This window comes from Halichoerus grypus, chromosome 3, assembly GCF_964656455.1.
Source record: "Halichoerus grypus chromosome 3, mHalGry1.hap1.1, whole genome shotgun sequence".
Lineage (NCBI taxonomy): Eukaryota > Metazoa > Chordata > Mammalia > Carnivora > Phocidae > Halichoerus > Halichoerus grypus.
The window spans coordinates 106,244,616-106,259,761 of record NC_135714.1 but is presented as its reverse complement, the minus strand read 5'-3'; the positions used below and the strand labels follow the sequence as shown (position 1 = coordinate 106,259,761).

Below are 15,146 nucleotides of genomic sequence, written 5' to 3'. Positions count from 1 at the left end.
CTTATTTAAATTTTTTCTCTAAACATACAATATCACAGCCATGAAATTGAAGGACTCGACTATAAAGCTGCGTGGCAAACAAGCTAAGTGGTAATTAAAATTGCTTAAGCAAATGCAAACCAATTTGTATTTTATTTTATTTTTTTATTTTTTCCCAAAGATCTTATTTATTTATTTGACAGAGAGAGACACAGCGAGAGAGGGAACACAAGCAGGGGGAGTGGGAGAGGGAGAAGCAGGCTTCCCGCCGAGCGGGAAGCCCGATGCGGGGCTCCATCCCAGGACTCTGGATTCATGACCTGAGCTAAAGGCAGACGCTTAATGACTGAGCCACCCAGGCGCCCCCAACCAATTTGTATTTTAAAAAAAATCAAATTTCAACTCTCTAATTCTGGAGATTTTATATCTTCTGCCTTTTCTGCTTGTGCTTCGGAAAAGAACCTCAGAATTCACAAAAAATGAATTAAATACTAAGATCAACAAGCTCCAAATGCCATGGATAGGCTAGGAATAAACAGAATGGAAGGGTAAGCACAAGCACGATCTATTTGGTTTTATGATCTTCTAGTTAAGTGTGAGAGCTGTACTTTGAAATTCCAGAAAAAACAGATGGGACGCTGGTTTGATATTTGGGAAATAAACATTCAAATTAATGGTGAATGGGAGATGGAGAGCTCATGGCTTTAGCATAAATAATAAAACAATTAAGATAGCACGTTTTCTACTCTCTCAGTTGACGACAGTACATTTACCTTCCCAGTAGAAATTTGGAATCTAAAGAACCCAGGTCCAAGTGAGTGCAAACAACTGGCCTGTCTAGTTCAACAGTAACTGCCTATAGTCAGGCCTTCTAGGGCAGTTCATCTGATTCTACAGTCTGACCTCGACTATGGACTTTTCCCCCTATAGTGGCCCCTGCGGGTCATCCAACTGTCCAGGAGGGAAGAAGCCTGAGACCGAATCATGACTGCTTTCAACCTCCATCTGGTGGAGGCCATGTCCTTTTCATGAGGCGGATGGGAATGTCGCCCTATACCCCTATTTTTTTATTTTTACAATATTCTTCCCAGTCCTTGCCTTGCTTCTCTCAGTCCCAGACTGAGAAAGTAAAAGCATCAAGGGAATTTAATGGATTGAAAGGGAACCCGGACCATGAAGAATAGGACGGGTCTGGAGTGGTCTTTTGGAACAAGGGGTTTAAGGGAGAGGCAAGGGGCAACTCTCTCAGCTCAATTGCCCTTCCTAGGAGCGGATATGGCCCCCAAAGCCAGCGAGTCCCTCCGGCCTGGAAGACAAAGAAAGGCTCAGGGCCCAGTGGTCACGGGGTGGGTGGGGGCAGCGACTCGCGTGAGCTCGGGGACGTGAGAACGCAGCCCCCGCCCCTTTCTCCGCCCCTCCGAAAGGCGGGGCCCCAAGGCCACCCCCGAAAGGTTCCCCAGCGACTCGGGCAGCGGGGTCCAGGCGCCCGCACACGCCCAGGCACGGGCGGCGACGGGCCGGCGCACTGGGGGGAAGGGAGGGGCAAGGGGAGGAGCCGGCGGGCGAAGAAAGGCCGAGCGGTCGGGTGGGGGCGGGGCCTGGGCCTGGGGGCGGGGCGGCGGAGTGGGGCGGGGCGGAGCCGGCCGAGTCCCGGGCTGCCTGAGACAGTCACTGCCCTGACGGCGGCGGCGGCGGCGGCGGCGGCGGCGGCGGTTGGCCGGTGGGGGTTGGGAGGAGCACGACCGAGGCTGCTGGGGCAGCTGGAACTGGCAGTTGCCGGGGGCCAACAGGAGGATCTGGAGCTGAGAGCGAACCCCAGGCCGGGTGGAGGAGGCGGCTGCAGTTGGAGTCCGGGGAGCGCTGGCGGCCGCGGATTCTCAGAGGAGCAAGTGTCTGGGGTTTAGAGTCTGCAGCGGCGGCGGCGGCCACGGCGGCGGCTGGGGCCGAGGTAACCGAGGGGCGGCAGCGGGGGTAGAAGCGAGGCCCCTCCTCAGGTCGGAAGCTCGGGGGCTGTGGCTAGGCTCGAACCTGGCTCACCCACCCACCCTTTCCAGTCGCCGGCCCCAGACCGACTTCTCCCCACGTTCCGCCGTGGGTCGGGCGGGGGCGGGAGCGGCGCGTGTGGTGGGGGCGCAGAGCTGGGCACCAACAGGGAGGCGACCCCTCATCTGGGATTGGCAAGGACGTCGGGCACCCCCTCCCCCCTCAAAAGACACACCCCAAAATCTCGGGCGGGGCGGGGTGTTGGGGCGTTCCCAGCCTTCTGGAAGGGAAGACCTCAGCGTAGAAGCTGCACCTCCGTCCGTGGCTTCTCAGAGGTGGCCCTCCTGTGGCTCCTGGAGGCTGCTCAAACCGAAGGTGGTTCCCGTCTCTGGGAATCCCGGAGTTCCTTTTGTCTATCAGCTGAAACTGGAGGCCGGAACTGTAGGCAAACACCCACCAGCCCTGAAGCACTCTACTCCTTATCCCTTTTCTGTCTCGGAAGGAATTCTCCCCAGCAGCCTTTTCTCCGGCCACAGTAGTAGATTCCATTCCTCACCCCCATCCGAAACCTTTATCTTTAGCGCAGAGGAAGGAAGGAATTCACGTTGTACTTGTGTTTAGATTTATCATTCAAGATCATCCCCATCCTCCCCTCAATTTTTTTTTTAACCCATTCTCATCCAGCCACAACGCAGGTAAGCATCCCCTAGATTTTGCAAACTATCAACAAAGAAGTGTGACTAGCCGAGTCAACAGAGTCCTTGACTGGCTGGACTGTGCAGTTTAATAGAGCTTCCTTTAACTGGCGCTGTTCTACCAAGCTACTCGGAAAGACCTTTTTGGCTGGAGTTAAGGATGTTACTGTGTGTGCATAAAGCCTTTTTTTTTTTCTTTCTACATAAAGTTCTTTTTTTTTTTTTTAAATCTAGAGTAACTTGATTAAAATGTAGCTGTTTGGGAAGCATAACCATAGAGGAAGTAAAATACAGAAAGGAAAATGTAATTATGATTCTGGGGATAATTGTCCAACTTTTTCAAAGTGCCAAAGATGAAGCCATATGGATTTTTTTTTAAGTATATGGAATTTTGAGATTATTTTAACTGGCAAATTGTATCCTTTGTAAGCTTTTAAGTAAACAGGCTCTTAACATACAATATTTTGCACCAAGATATTGTTGTTTTATTTTAGTTACTTGTGGAAATTGTTGATTTGCCAGATATCTTGAACCTAGAAATCTGTGAACAGGTTCATTAAGAATTTACTCTCTTGAAAAATGCATTTAACGAATGCTTTGGATTAAGAAGGTGTTAACAGTGGCCTGTCATTTATGCCACATAGAAGACCTTAATCTGAAACAGTTTCCTCCATGGCAGTTTCCCAGACGCCTGAAACTGGCAAGGTCTAGTACTTTGAGTGACTATCCGTCAACAAGAAATATAGAGCTACCTATCTACTGTATACATGTAATCTCTTTGATGGCATTTACTATAATGGACATCTTTTCTGCATCTAATTTTCAGATACAGAATTAACACTTCGAATCTGGAGAAGCATTTTGTACAAATTGAAAGATTGGGCATTCTCTTTAGTTTTCCAGATGTATTGTCTCATCTGCACACTTGAAACATCCACAATCACATAAACTCCCAAGATATAGCCATGGAGTTATGTGACCCATCAAGATTTAGGGAAAGTATTGCCACGCTTTGGAACCAGGCAATTTTCCACCAGTTCAACAATTAAACTAATATATTCTCTGCTGATAATCAAGAGTAAAGAGCCAAATAAAGTCATGCACATTCTATTGGCAAATGGCATCTGTGGCTGTTGAGTTTTACTGTAACTCATTACTGTATCATTCACAGTCAACTTAATTTGCAAGTTATGTCCTAATGGATGTAAAGACCTGTGTTGATGTATCCGGGATCTAGCAAATGTTGAAGATAAGGAACCTATTATGACTAATCCTTGGGAAGAGAAAGTCTGCAAAATGGCTCAAACGAGTTTACTGCAGGGGAAGCAGTTTTACTGTAGGGAGTGGGTTTTCCACAAGCTTCAGCATTGCCTCCAGGAGAAAACCAACTGCTGCAATAGTGCTGTCAACACACCGTCCCTTGTAATGAATTCTGGGAATAATGCTAGTGTTGTCTCTGGAAAAGGAGCTGCCTGGGGTGTGTTGTTGGTAGGAGGGCCTGGCAGTGGCAAGACAGCCCTATGTACTGAGCTGTTGTGGCCAAGTTCACCTATAAGCTTGCAGAGAGGTTTACATCGCCAGGCTTTGGCCTTTCATTTCTGCAAAGCCCAGGACTCTGATACTTTGTGTGTTGGAGGGTTTATTAGAGGTCTAGTTGCCCAGATCTGCCGCAGTGGACTACTCCAAGGATATGAGGATAAGCTAAGGGATCCAGCAGTCCAAAGCCTCTTACAGCCTGGAGAATGTGAAAGGAACCCAGCTGAAGCATTTAAAAGGTAACAATAACAATGCCATGATGTTCTGGTTTCTAGTGTTTTCTAGATTTTTTTTTTTTTTTAGTTTTTTTGTCTGTTTTAATTTCGTCGGGTACCTGTACTACTTCTGTACATTTGGGGATAATCTGTAGTTGTAAATACACATGTTTACTTTGAGTATTGAAGGAAACAAAATTTAAGCTTTGTGTTGTACAGGATATGGATTAAAAGAATGTCTTTTATTTTACTTGTTTAATAACAGAATGTGTTGGGGCGCCTGGGTGGCTCAGTTGGTTAAACGACTGCTTTCGGCTCAGGTCATGATCCTGGAGTCCCGGGATCGAGTCCCGCATCGGGCTCCCTGCTCAGCAGGGGGTCTGCTTCTCCCTCTGACCCTCTTCCCTCTCGTGCTCTCTGTCTCTCATTCTCTCTCTCTCAAATAAATAAATAAAATCTTAAAAAAAAAAAAAAAATAACAGAATGTGAAGCACTGCAGAAACTTAGTTTTTTTAAAACTTATGGCAATTGTTTATTTACTTTTCTGATGTTATCTATAACTAATAAAGGATATTTGTTCTTATGGTAGAGAAAACCACTTAGCTGCCTGGAAAATAGGCTACATTTTGAGGGAGGGTGAACTGTACATGACGCCGAATTTAAAGGAACTCTCAGCATAGAATCTACTATCTTTTTTGCTTGTAGTATTATTATTTCTCTAAGTAAGACAAGTCCTTTTTGAAAGAGATCATTGGCCATTGAGAATCTGAAGAAAATCTGTGTTTGGGGTTTAGTCCCCTTTCAAGTAAACAAAAAGTTAAGTGGTACTTTGAAATATGTGATATTTATAAAATAATGAAAATCTGGCATAATTTTAGTACTTTTAGTGAGCAGTATGAAAAACAACTTCTTCCTAATTTCAGTTAAGCATTTTTCCATTGATAAATGGATTGGTCTAAGAAAAGAGCAAGTGAGCAAAGAAAACATGATTCTTTGAAAATAATTTTTTGCATATCACCCCTCTGCTCATTGTAAAAGAAAGCAGGGAAGTTGTTACTTTTGTGCTTGTTATTGCCTCACTGCTTTTTGAATTACTCATTTTGCATATACTTTTATCCCTACACTGTAAGTATTTCTTAGCAGGCATAAGTTTGTTCCCCAAAGCTGCAGGTATACTGTGTGGTGATTAGCGTACGTGTGTGTGTGTGTGTGGCTGTCTGTCTGTCTGTCTGTTTCTCTGTGTGTCTCTAGGAGTCATTTAAGCAGGATTTGAATTGCTTTGAAAGGAGTGGTGTTTATTTTTATGATGTCCTCCTATCTAATGGTATGAAAACTATTAATTTTTAAGTGATACTGAAAATATTAATAATATAGTAAACACTATGTGTCAGTCAGTGTTCTAAATGATTTACAAATATTAAATTATTTTCATAGTAATCCTGTGAAATAGATACTATTATTCCCATTTCATGGATGAGGAAACCGATGCACAGAAAGCCTAAGTAACTTGTCCAAGGTTAAAGGCTAGTAAGAGGGATTTGAAGTATGTGTGTATGTATACAGGTTTGTAATCAAATTCTTTGAAGGACTTGAGGGGGAGAGTAGATGAGAAGTTTGTGGAGGACAGGGGTGTGTGTCACAGTTGTGATTTGAGTGTAGGTTTCAGATTACCCGTGTAAGTGATACAGTAGTAGTCCGGAATGATCTTTATGGATAGTGGTATGGAATTCAAACATGGGATGGGTATATTAAAGTCACCCAAAGGGATGTGTCTCTGCGAGGTGTGATATTATTGCAGAGTTTTTAATGTATAAGTGCAGTCCAAGAAAACTCAGGGCAAATCTGTTATCTTTTGCTGTTAGCCACCAACATCAGGGTTAAAACTAGTAGATCATTTTTAAATAACAAGTAAATCTGTTAGGTGATACTGGTGCACAAATATGAAGTACCAGGTTCAGTGGACAGTTTTAAATAGGAAATCACTGTGTATAGAATCAATGTCTTTAATATATAAATCTCTACTTTTTAAGAGACTTACGTCTCTGTACATAAACAACTCTTTTCCTATTGACTTCCTACTTTTTCTGAAGATCCTCTCCCTAGTTGAAGAGCTGAATTTTCATTTTTTATAATTTCATTTCTTCTAAGTTATTTGGATTTAACACCTTAGGAAATCAGTTTCAAAGAACTTAGCTAACTAAGTTGAACTTAGTCCAACTAAATTAGGTAATTATACAATTTATTTTCTTGGAATTTATATGTAAATTTCAAATGCCTTTAAATATTTAAAATAATGTCTGATAACTATATTTCTGCTATATTCTCATTTTGAGCAGATCTTTCTGTATGGTATCATAGATTTTTCTGAAAAAAGGTCCTTCTACTTAGATGGTCCTCCTAATTTTTTTTCCCTGTGTGAATTTTAGTTATTAACTAATTGAAGGGAGATAAGAAGCAGTTAGAGCTATATGTAAAAACCACACCAGTCCCGATTTTCTGACTGACAGAAGAAATTAATCACTTTGATAAAGGAAGCATAGTCTTTCTATTTGGAACATTTTGGTGCTTTTAATTTCCTCCTGGATCTTTCAAGAACCTGGGTCACGTTCTTTCTTCATCATTAAAGTAATTAATCATTAAATTAGGTGACTCTGGTATTCTAACAACTGTTTCTGATAATTCATAGAGTACACTCTAAGACTGTGAAGCTCTAATGTAACCATAATGAAATGCAAATATGAGAATACAATTCATAGTTAAAGAGAAATATTTTTGCATAGTCTATGGCATTAGATAATCTAAGCCTTTACTTTTGGACAGAGAGTTAAGATTTTATTTTAGGTTTATTGGTGATTGATTTGTTAAATAAGTCCTTTAGAGAATTTTAATAGGAATCTATTTTATTTAGGCAGGGAGAAATGTAATTCAACAGGTAAGCAATCATTGTTTTCAAGAAGTTATAATATTTTAAGGGAGACAGAGATCAGAGCTTATTATAACATGGTGGGAGATGAAATATAAGCAAAGTAAAATATTTTATCACTTTTGAAAAAATTAAAAACCACTTTTTTTAACATCTTTTTAACATCTAACACTTGATAATATTGATGGTTTCATATATTCATGTGTGAGACAATTTAATAGTATTGGAAAATTGGTAAAAATCTTAGTTCTTCACAGTTCCACAAAGTTGGGGAAATTGCAGAGAAGTGATTCAGTATCGAATGCATTTTATATACTTTTCTTCAGTTTACTTCCTAATTTTTTCCCTAGTATTTATCTTCAATGATACTAGATAAAATATGTAATACCACAAAAAAACTTCTTACGTGAAGTCATGGACCTACGTGGTAACTTGTTAATTACTGGTCTTTTTCTATATGATAATAAAAATAAGAGGAACATTATTTTAATCTAGTTAAATGTTGCTGTTTTCTTTCCTTTCTGACATGATGTACTACCTTGATTTTTAGATTTAGTTGTCACAAAATTTCTTCTGACATTCATTCATTCTTATAGCAAATATTTGAGTCTTTTTTTTTTTTAAGATTTTATTTATTTATTTGACAGAGAGAGAGAGCACAAGTAGGCAGGGCGTCAGGCAGAGGGAGAGGGAGAAGCAGGCTCCCTGCTGAGCAGGGAGCCCATGTGGGGCTAGATCCTAGGACCCTGGGATCATGACCTCAACCGAAGGCAGATGCTTAACCGACTGAGCCACCCAGGAGCCCCTTGAAGAGTCTTTTGTGTTTTAAGCACAGTTTAGCTGGAGATATTTATTGAGAACCTTGTCTGTGTTAAGTAGAGTTCAGGTGTAGATAAATCAGTGAATAGAACAGACAAAATGCCCTGCCTTCACGGAGCTTAAATTCTTAAGATAATATTTATCCGATTTCTATAAAGAAATAATATTTGGGGTAAATAGTTGTTATAGTGTCCATACAATACACGAATGTTTTAACACTAGTTGGAAGGAATTATATGATCTACTAAAGGGAATGATGAATGAAGACCCATTAATTTCTATTTTTCCCTTTTTCATTTTTCTCTCTTAATTGGTTAAATTGCAAAGCTATTGTTACTGTGTTTAGAATTTTTTTTTCTCATTTCTGTTGATGGAACTAAGTTGATGACAATTACATTTTTACTTGAGAATTAGAAGCTGATTTCTTTCGTTTTGCCTTTTCCCCTTCAGGCTCTTATTGCAAAACTTGGTATATTTTGTGTATTTTCTAGAGTTAGTGTTAGTGTTTCCTGGTAGTCATAAAACTGTAAAACAAATTCCAGTTATTTTTGACAGAAGTGTCAAGGTATCTAAGTTAGGGATGTGAGAAAGAGTTTCAGATCTTATGACTGGTTTAGAAGCACAACTGAACGTGGTTATTTCGTTCAACGAGAATCTCCTTTTTGAACGTTACTGTCATGGTCCTTGAACCCAAGGATGTTCTTGGAGATTTAGATGGATGTGGTGCTGGGAAATACAAATTTTTGTTCCTGGTAGATACCATTCCCTAATTTTTATTTCTAGTTAACAGTCTGCAGGACCAGGTATGAGTTTTCTGTGTGTGATAACAATTTTCCTTAGTAAAAAGATTTTGTTCTCTGTAATGTGTAAATGGAATAAAATCATGATGAAGAATTAGGATGACTGACTAAACTTTGAGAGTTTGGCAAGAAAATGTGTTAGTAGTGAAATGCTTGTTGGAAAAGAATTGGAAACTGGAAGACCAAACTGACATTTGTTTTTTATGTCAGATAGGAATCCTCAAATGGTTGAATCTTTTCTCTAATCTTTTTATTTCCTTCTTGAACGTTTATAATTTTTCACTTGTATCTCTCTAGATTTTTAGCTTCTTTTGTAGTTATTTATGCATATCTCTCTGTTATCTCTTCTATTAGGCATATGCTTCTTCATGGCATTATTCATGACTGATTAATTTTTTATATTTACTGTAGTGCTTTGAACAGCATTTTGCGTATAGTAAGTGCTAAGTGATTATTATGCTACTTACCTAACTAGAATATGTTTGAGCCTAATTGAAGGACAGCTGAAGTTCTTGGTTAAGAAAAGGAATTGAAATGTTATATTATTTAGGTCAGTTTTCAATGTAGACCAGACTGGTATAGTAATTATTAATTTATTAACCTGCTGTGTCTGCTCTTTAGCATGTATGAATATGGCATTAGTCCAGATAGTTTAAGTGGCCAGATGTCTATCTTCTGTCTTAACTGGCTCCAAGTATTTTTGGCATTCTCAACAAAGGGACTAAGAACAGAATGAGACTGAATGTATGCTTCCCTCTTACCCTCAGTTTTGGGGTATTTTCAAAGCAAAATATTCCCTTTCCTTTATCTGTCTTGTATAACTAATACTACTTAAAATAACTGTCATTATCTATTCTTAGATATTATCAGATTAAGAGATCTTGTAAAGTGTCTTTATTGTTCACATTTTAAATAAAATAAATGGATTAATATTTTCATAATCAAAATTCTCTTTCTTTTAGTCTAAGATAGTCGTTTTTCACTGAATTGTCTGTTGTTTCCAATTTTTAACCATGTTATTTTTACTTTAAGATGGACTTCCATTCATTCAAACCCTCCCACTTTCCCTTCCTAAAACCTTTTCTTTCTACCCTTGATGGGTTCTTTCTCTTCATATTCATATCTAAGAGCTGCTACCTTTGGTTCCTGTTCCTGGTACTCCTTATCATTTGCTGAACCATTCCTCTACCTTAATCACTTCTGCTATAGTGACATAACATATTGCTCCATATCTATACTGTTTAATTTCAGTCACATTTTTAGTTCTGGTTGGCCATTCTTTCATTTACTTCTTTTTTTTTTATTTTTTTTATTTTTTTTATTTTTTAAAGATTTTATTTATTTATTTGAGAGAGAGAGAATGAGAGACAGAGAGCATGAGAGGGAGGAGGGTCAGAGGGAGAAGCAGACTCCCTGCCGAGCAGGGAGCCCGATGCGGGACTCGATCCTGGGGCTCCAGGATCATGACCTGAGCCGAAGGCAGTCGCTTAACCAACTGAGCCACCCAGGCGCCCTCTTTCATTTACTTCTTAATAACTCAGTTTTTTTTTTTTTTTTAGACCAGAGAGAGTAAAGTTATGCCCTACAAGTAGAATATTTTTTACCCAATTCAGGAAATTTCACACACACATCCAGATTTTGTTTTTCTTGGAAAAAAAAAAAATGGAAATTTGACAATATTAGGTTCTCATTCTTTTGAATCAGTAATCTGGTAGAGCTGAGTTAGCTGCTGTCTTCAGATGGTGCCTACACACCCTAATTTGATCCAGTTCCCCCACTCTGATATTCTATTCCAAGACCACTTCATTTGTTTATATATCCAGCCTGGCTCCTCCTGGCATTTTCAAACACAAACATGTTTCCTATTCCTCTGAAAAAAAATGTATTTTTTTTAAATTTCTCACTAAATCTTCATATCGTCTCGAATTTGTATATGCAAATACTACTTTTATCTATGACTTCATTTTTTAACTTAGTGATGTTTGACTTCTATACTTCTATATATATATATGTATATATTCACAGAAAGATATTTATGTAGTGTAGTTTCTGAACTCATTGCTCATTCTATCTTAGCTTTCAATGATATATTCTAGAACTTTTTTCATTATTTGTAATTTCTTCCTTTCAAAATCCCCTGACTACATTCTTTGGTCACCCTTGCTCTAGGTTCTCTCTGTTTGTCCAACAAATCTTACTTAGTTCTTCTCTCGTTATACATACTCCTTCAATAATTTTATTTACTTACGTGGTTACCAGTGCTCATATCTAATATGATAGCAATGAAAACTGCATCAACAGCCTTTATCCTCACTCTGATCAACATGTATCTTTTCACTGGAGTGTTCTTCACTAAACTTTCTGTCTTTCAAATCAGCATCTCTTTCAGCATTTCTATTCATTGGCTCATTCATTTATTTCTGAAACAAATATGCTGCACCTGCTGGCTGCCAGAAATACGCTCAGTGTCAGGGCTAGAGCTGTGAGCCAAACAGGACACTGGGTTAAGTGTGGGGTGGGGGGATATACATTGAACAAATAATCACAAAAATAAATGTATAAATGCAACTTTAACAAGTGCCAAGATGGAGGGAAGGATACAGGATGAAAGCATATAATATGAAACTTGGCCATTATCTGGAATTCTTGGAAAATGGACTCTTAGTATCTAAGTTGTTCCTTAATTCTTATTTCCTAGACTCTTTCTACTTAAAAATGTGATCTTTTTTTTTTTAAAGATTTTATTTATTTGACAGAGAGAGACACAGTGAGAGGGACCATAAACAGGGGGAGTGGGAGAGGGAGAAGCAGGCCTCCCACTGAGCAGGGAGCCCGATGCGGGGCTCGATCCCAGGACCCTAGGACCATGACCTGAGCCGAAGGCAGGCGCTTAACGACTGAGCCACCCAGGCGCACCCTAAAAATGTGATCTTAAGATCAACATTATTGGCATCTCTTGGAAGTTATTAGGCAGAATATCAGGTCTTTTGAATCTGAATCTGCCTTTTAACCCATTTCCTAAGTACATCCTGTGCACATCGAAATTTAAGAAGCACTGCCCTCAGCTTCTAGAGTTTTCTTTATTTTCTATTAGTTTATTCTAAGGTCTTTGATCATTTTCTTAGAATGCTTCTTGAATCCTTTATCCTAATCTAGAATATTTATTCATCTACTCCTAGTTGATCTACTTGATTTTAGCCTTTACATTCTAATTCATTTTGTTCATAGTTGACCAATTAACCATAGTAAAACAGTGCTTTCTTTATACGTCATTCCTCTGAGATTGTGATAACCTATACAGCAAATTCAAATTTCTCTGCTTACCTTTATTAAAAAGTCTTGATAATTTCATTCTGTTCCATCTAAAATATGTATCATGTTTCCAAAACTTCATCAGAGCACACAAGCTCATTTGTTGTTTCAAGAAACATTTTAAGCATATAAGAGAGTGTTAAAGGGGGTAAGAGATGTGAAAAGTAGGAATATTCTTATTTTTCTCAGTGTTTAGTAAGAATTTCGTGTATGTGTGTGTGTGTGTGTGTGTGTGTGTATATATATATATATATATAAAATAAGGATATGGATCTTTTGTTAGTTATGTATGTTGCAGATATTTTTCTTTTTGTTTTTTGGGTTTTTTTTTTTTTTGCTTCACTTTGTTTTTAGCATTTTTGATGTTTTAAAAAAATTTTATGAAATAAAATGGTTTCCATATGGTAAAGTGGTTTGATTTTATGAAGTAAAATAAGTAAATACTTTTCTGTCTTTAAAAATACCTTTTAAGGGACACCTGACTCGGTTGGTGAGTAGAGCATGTGACTCTTGATCTCAGGGTTGTGAGTTCAGGTCCCATGTTGGGCATAGAGCTTACATTAAAAAAAATGCATGTTTGAAGTATATTCTGATTGGTTGCCTATTTACCCTACAGTCATTCTAGTTATGTCTTTTACCATACTATATATAATTGTCTTAAATTTTAAGTCAATTTCACTCTTTCATGTTATTCTAATCTCAGAAATATATTTTTTATCTAATTTTATTTATTTATTTGAGAGAAAGAGAAAGAGAGTGAGAGCATGAGTGGGGAAGAGAGAGAGAGGCAGGCCCCTGCAAGCAGGGATGTGGGGCTCAATCCCAAGACCGCAGGATCATGACCTGACCCGAAGGCAGATGCTTAACTGACTGAGCCGTCCAGGTGTCCCTCTCATCTCAGATATATTCTAATGTTATTTTTTTCTACTATATACATGCATAGTTAAATATAGTCTTTGGTAATAAAATAGAATTTTAAGTGCTCATGTAATTGCTTAATAAAAAAACAAGTATTAATTAAGAGAACTAATTATACCTTACTTGTTGTTATCTGGAAGAAAGATTTGGAGCTTTCCAGAAGTTGCTGACCTTTTACAATTATGACTTATGATTTGAATACATAGAAGCTGTGATAGATTGGAGTGCCTGGGTGGCTCAGTCGGTTAAGCATCTGCCTTCAGCTTAGGTCATGATCCCAGGGTCCTGGGATCCAGCCCCAATTCGGGCTCCCTGCTCAGTGAGGAGTCTGCTTCTTCCTTTCCCTCTGCCTCCCTCTCCCTCTGCTTGTGCTCTCTATCAAATAATAAATAAAAATCTTTAAAAAAAAAAGAAATTGTGATAGATTGAATTATCTGTTTTTGGTCTTCATCTTTCTGTGTATTCTTGGTCTTTGCCATATGGTATTACAGGTCCTTCTACTAGAGTAGAAATACACTTCTCTGCCTTTTTCCATATGGCTCAACCATGTTATTTGGTTTGGCCAGTGGGATGTCAGTAGACATGATCTAAACAGAGGCTTAAAATGTGCATGAATAGTTGGGCTTATCCTCTTTGCTTCTACTATCACCATGAGAAGGACTTGTGGCTAGCTTTTCAGTTCAAAGAGGATGAGAAAGGTATGCAACCAGTAATATACCACTATTGTAAAAGTAGCTAACAATAAAAAAAAGCGAAGGAAATAATATTTCATATAGGAAATCCATAATTTTCATCAAAAATTTAGAAATCGATTCCTCAATTTCATTCATCCCCTACACTCAATCCGTTAACTACTTTTGTTTTATTTCAATGATAAAACAAATACCTTCACTTCTCTGCAGCCCCATTTCTGCTACTCCTATTCTTTCTTGTGTAGATTCCTGCATTGGCCTCCCAACATGGTCTTCCCGTTGCTATAGTTGTCCCTCTTATCTTCACAAAGCAGTTAGAATATCAGATCATATTACTTACCTGCTTAAAATCTGCCAATGGCTTCTCACTACCTCTAGAATGAAATCTAAGCTTTACATGGTCCTGTCTTTGCCTAGCCTTTGACCTCAGCTTGTACCACTTTCATCCTTGTTCATTGCTCTTTATCCACATCATTACCCTTATTATGTTTTGAAATAGGTCAAGTTCCAGCCAGCAGATTTTTATATGACTGCTTGCTCTGGTATCACTTGGATGCCAGCTTTAATATTATCTCCTCAGAGAGCCTTTCCTTTCCATTGTGTCTAAGAAGTCTCCCCACCCAGTCAGTGTCTTACATCAGATTATCCCACTTCGTTTTCTTTATTTCTTAATTTTCAGTGTCTATCATGATCTGAAATTATTTTGTGCATTTGTTTACTTCGACTTTATGCCTACCTAGTGGAATGAGCAGACAGCTTGCCTGTCTTGTTCCCTTTCTATCTCCAGGGCATAGCATATAGTAGAGACCTTAACTATTTCTTGAATTGAGAAATAACTATATTTTAATTTAAAGCATTATAAATTTGCTCATATTGATAATTTGTGTTGCTCTAACCATATTCAGTTTTGAAATAGTACACGTTTTTCTGTGGAGCAATTTATATAGAGAGATTTTATAGTTTAGATAACAAGGATCCATTTGAACCAGTATTTTTTATTTTATTTGTAGTCTCTTATGCATGTTGAAATTAGTTTTTATAAAATGGAAGACTCTTTAACAGCATCAGATTGATGTTATATGATGTGAATCATGAGGCCACCTTTTGCTTCTCTTCCATAAATCCGTAGTTTCATCTTTGTTTCATAGTTTCATTCCTATAAATCTTTCTGAGATTATCATTTAAAATTCATATTCATTAGAAAGGAGAAAAAAAACTTTTGTAGCTTAAATCTCAATTATTATGCTTATTAATTGCTAATTTAGAGAGAGAAG

General features: G+C 38.5%; 1 protein-coding gene across 1 annotated transcript in view; it reads left to right on the top strand.

The window, feature by feature from the left end:
- The first annotated feature begins 1,669 nt into the window (after positions 1 to 1,669).
- The window catches only part of ANKRD50 (ankyrin repeat domain 50), a 34,125-nt gene continuing 20,648 nt past the window's right edge, over positions 1,670 to 15,146 (top strand). Inside the window, exons 1-2 of the mRNA XM_036071426.2 lie at positions 1,670 to 1,927; positions 3,484 to 4,432. Coding sequence (XP_035927319.2) covers positions 3,921 to 4,432 — 512 coding nt within the window. The 5' untranslated portion in view covers positions 1,670 to 1,927; positions 3,484 to 3,920. The remainder of the gene's footprint in view (positions 1,928 to 3,483; positions 4,433 to 15,146) is intronic.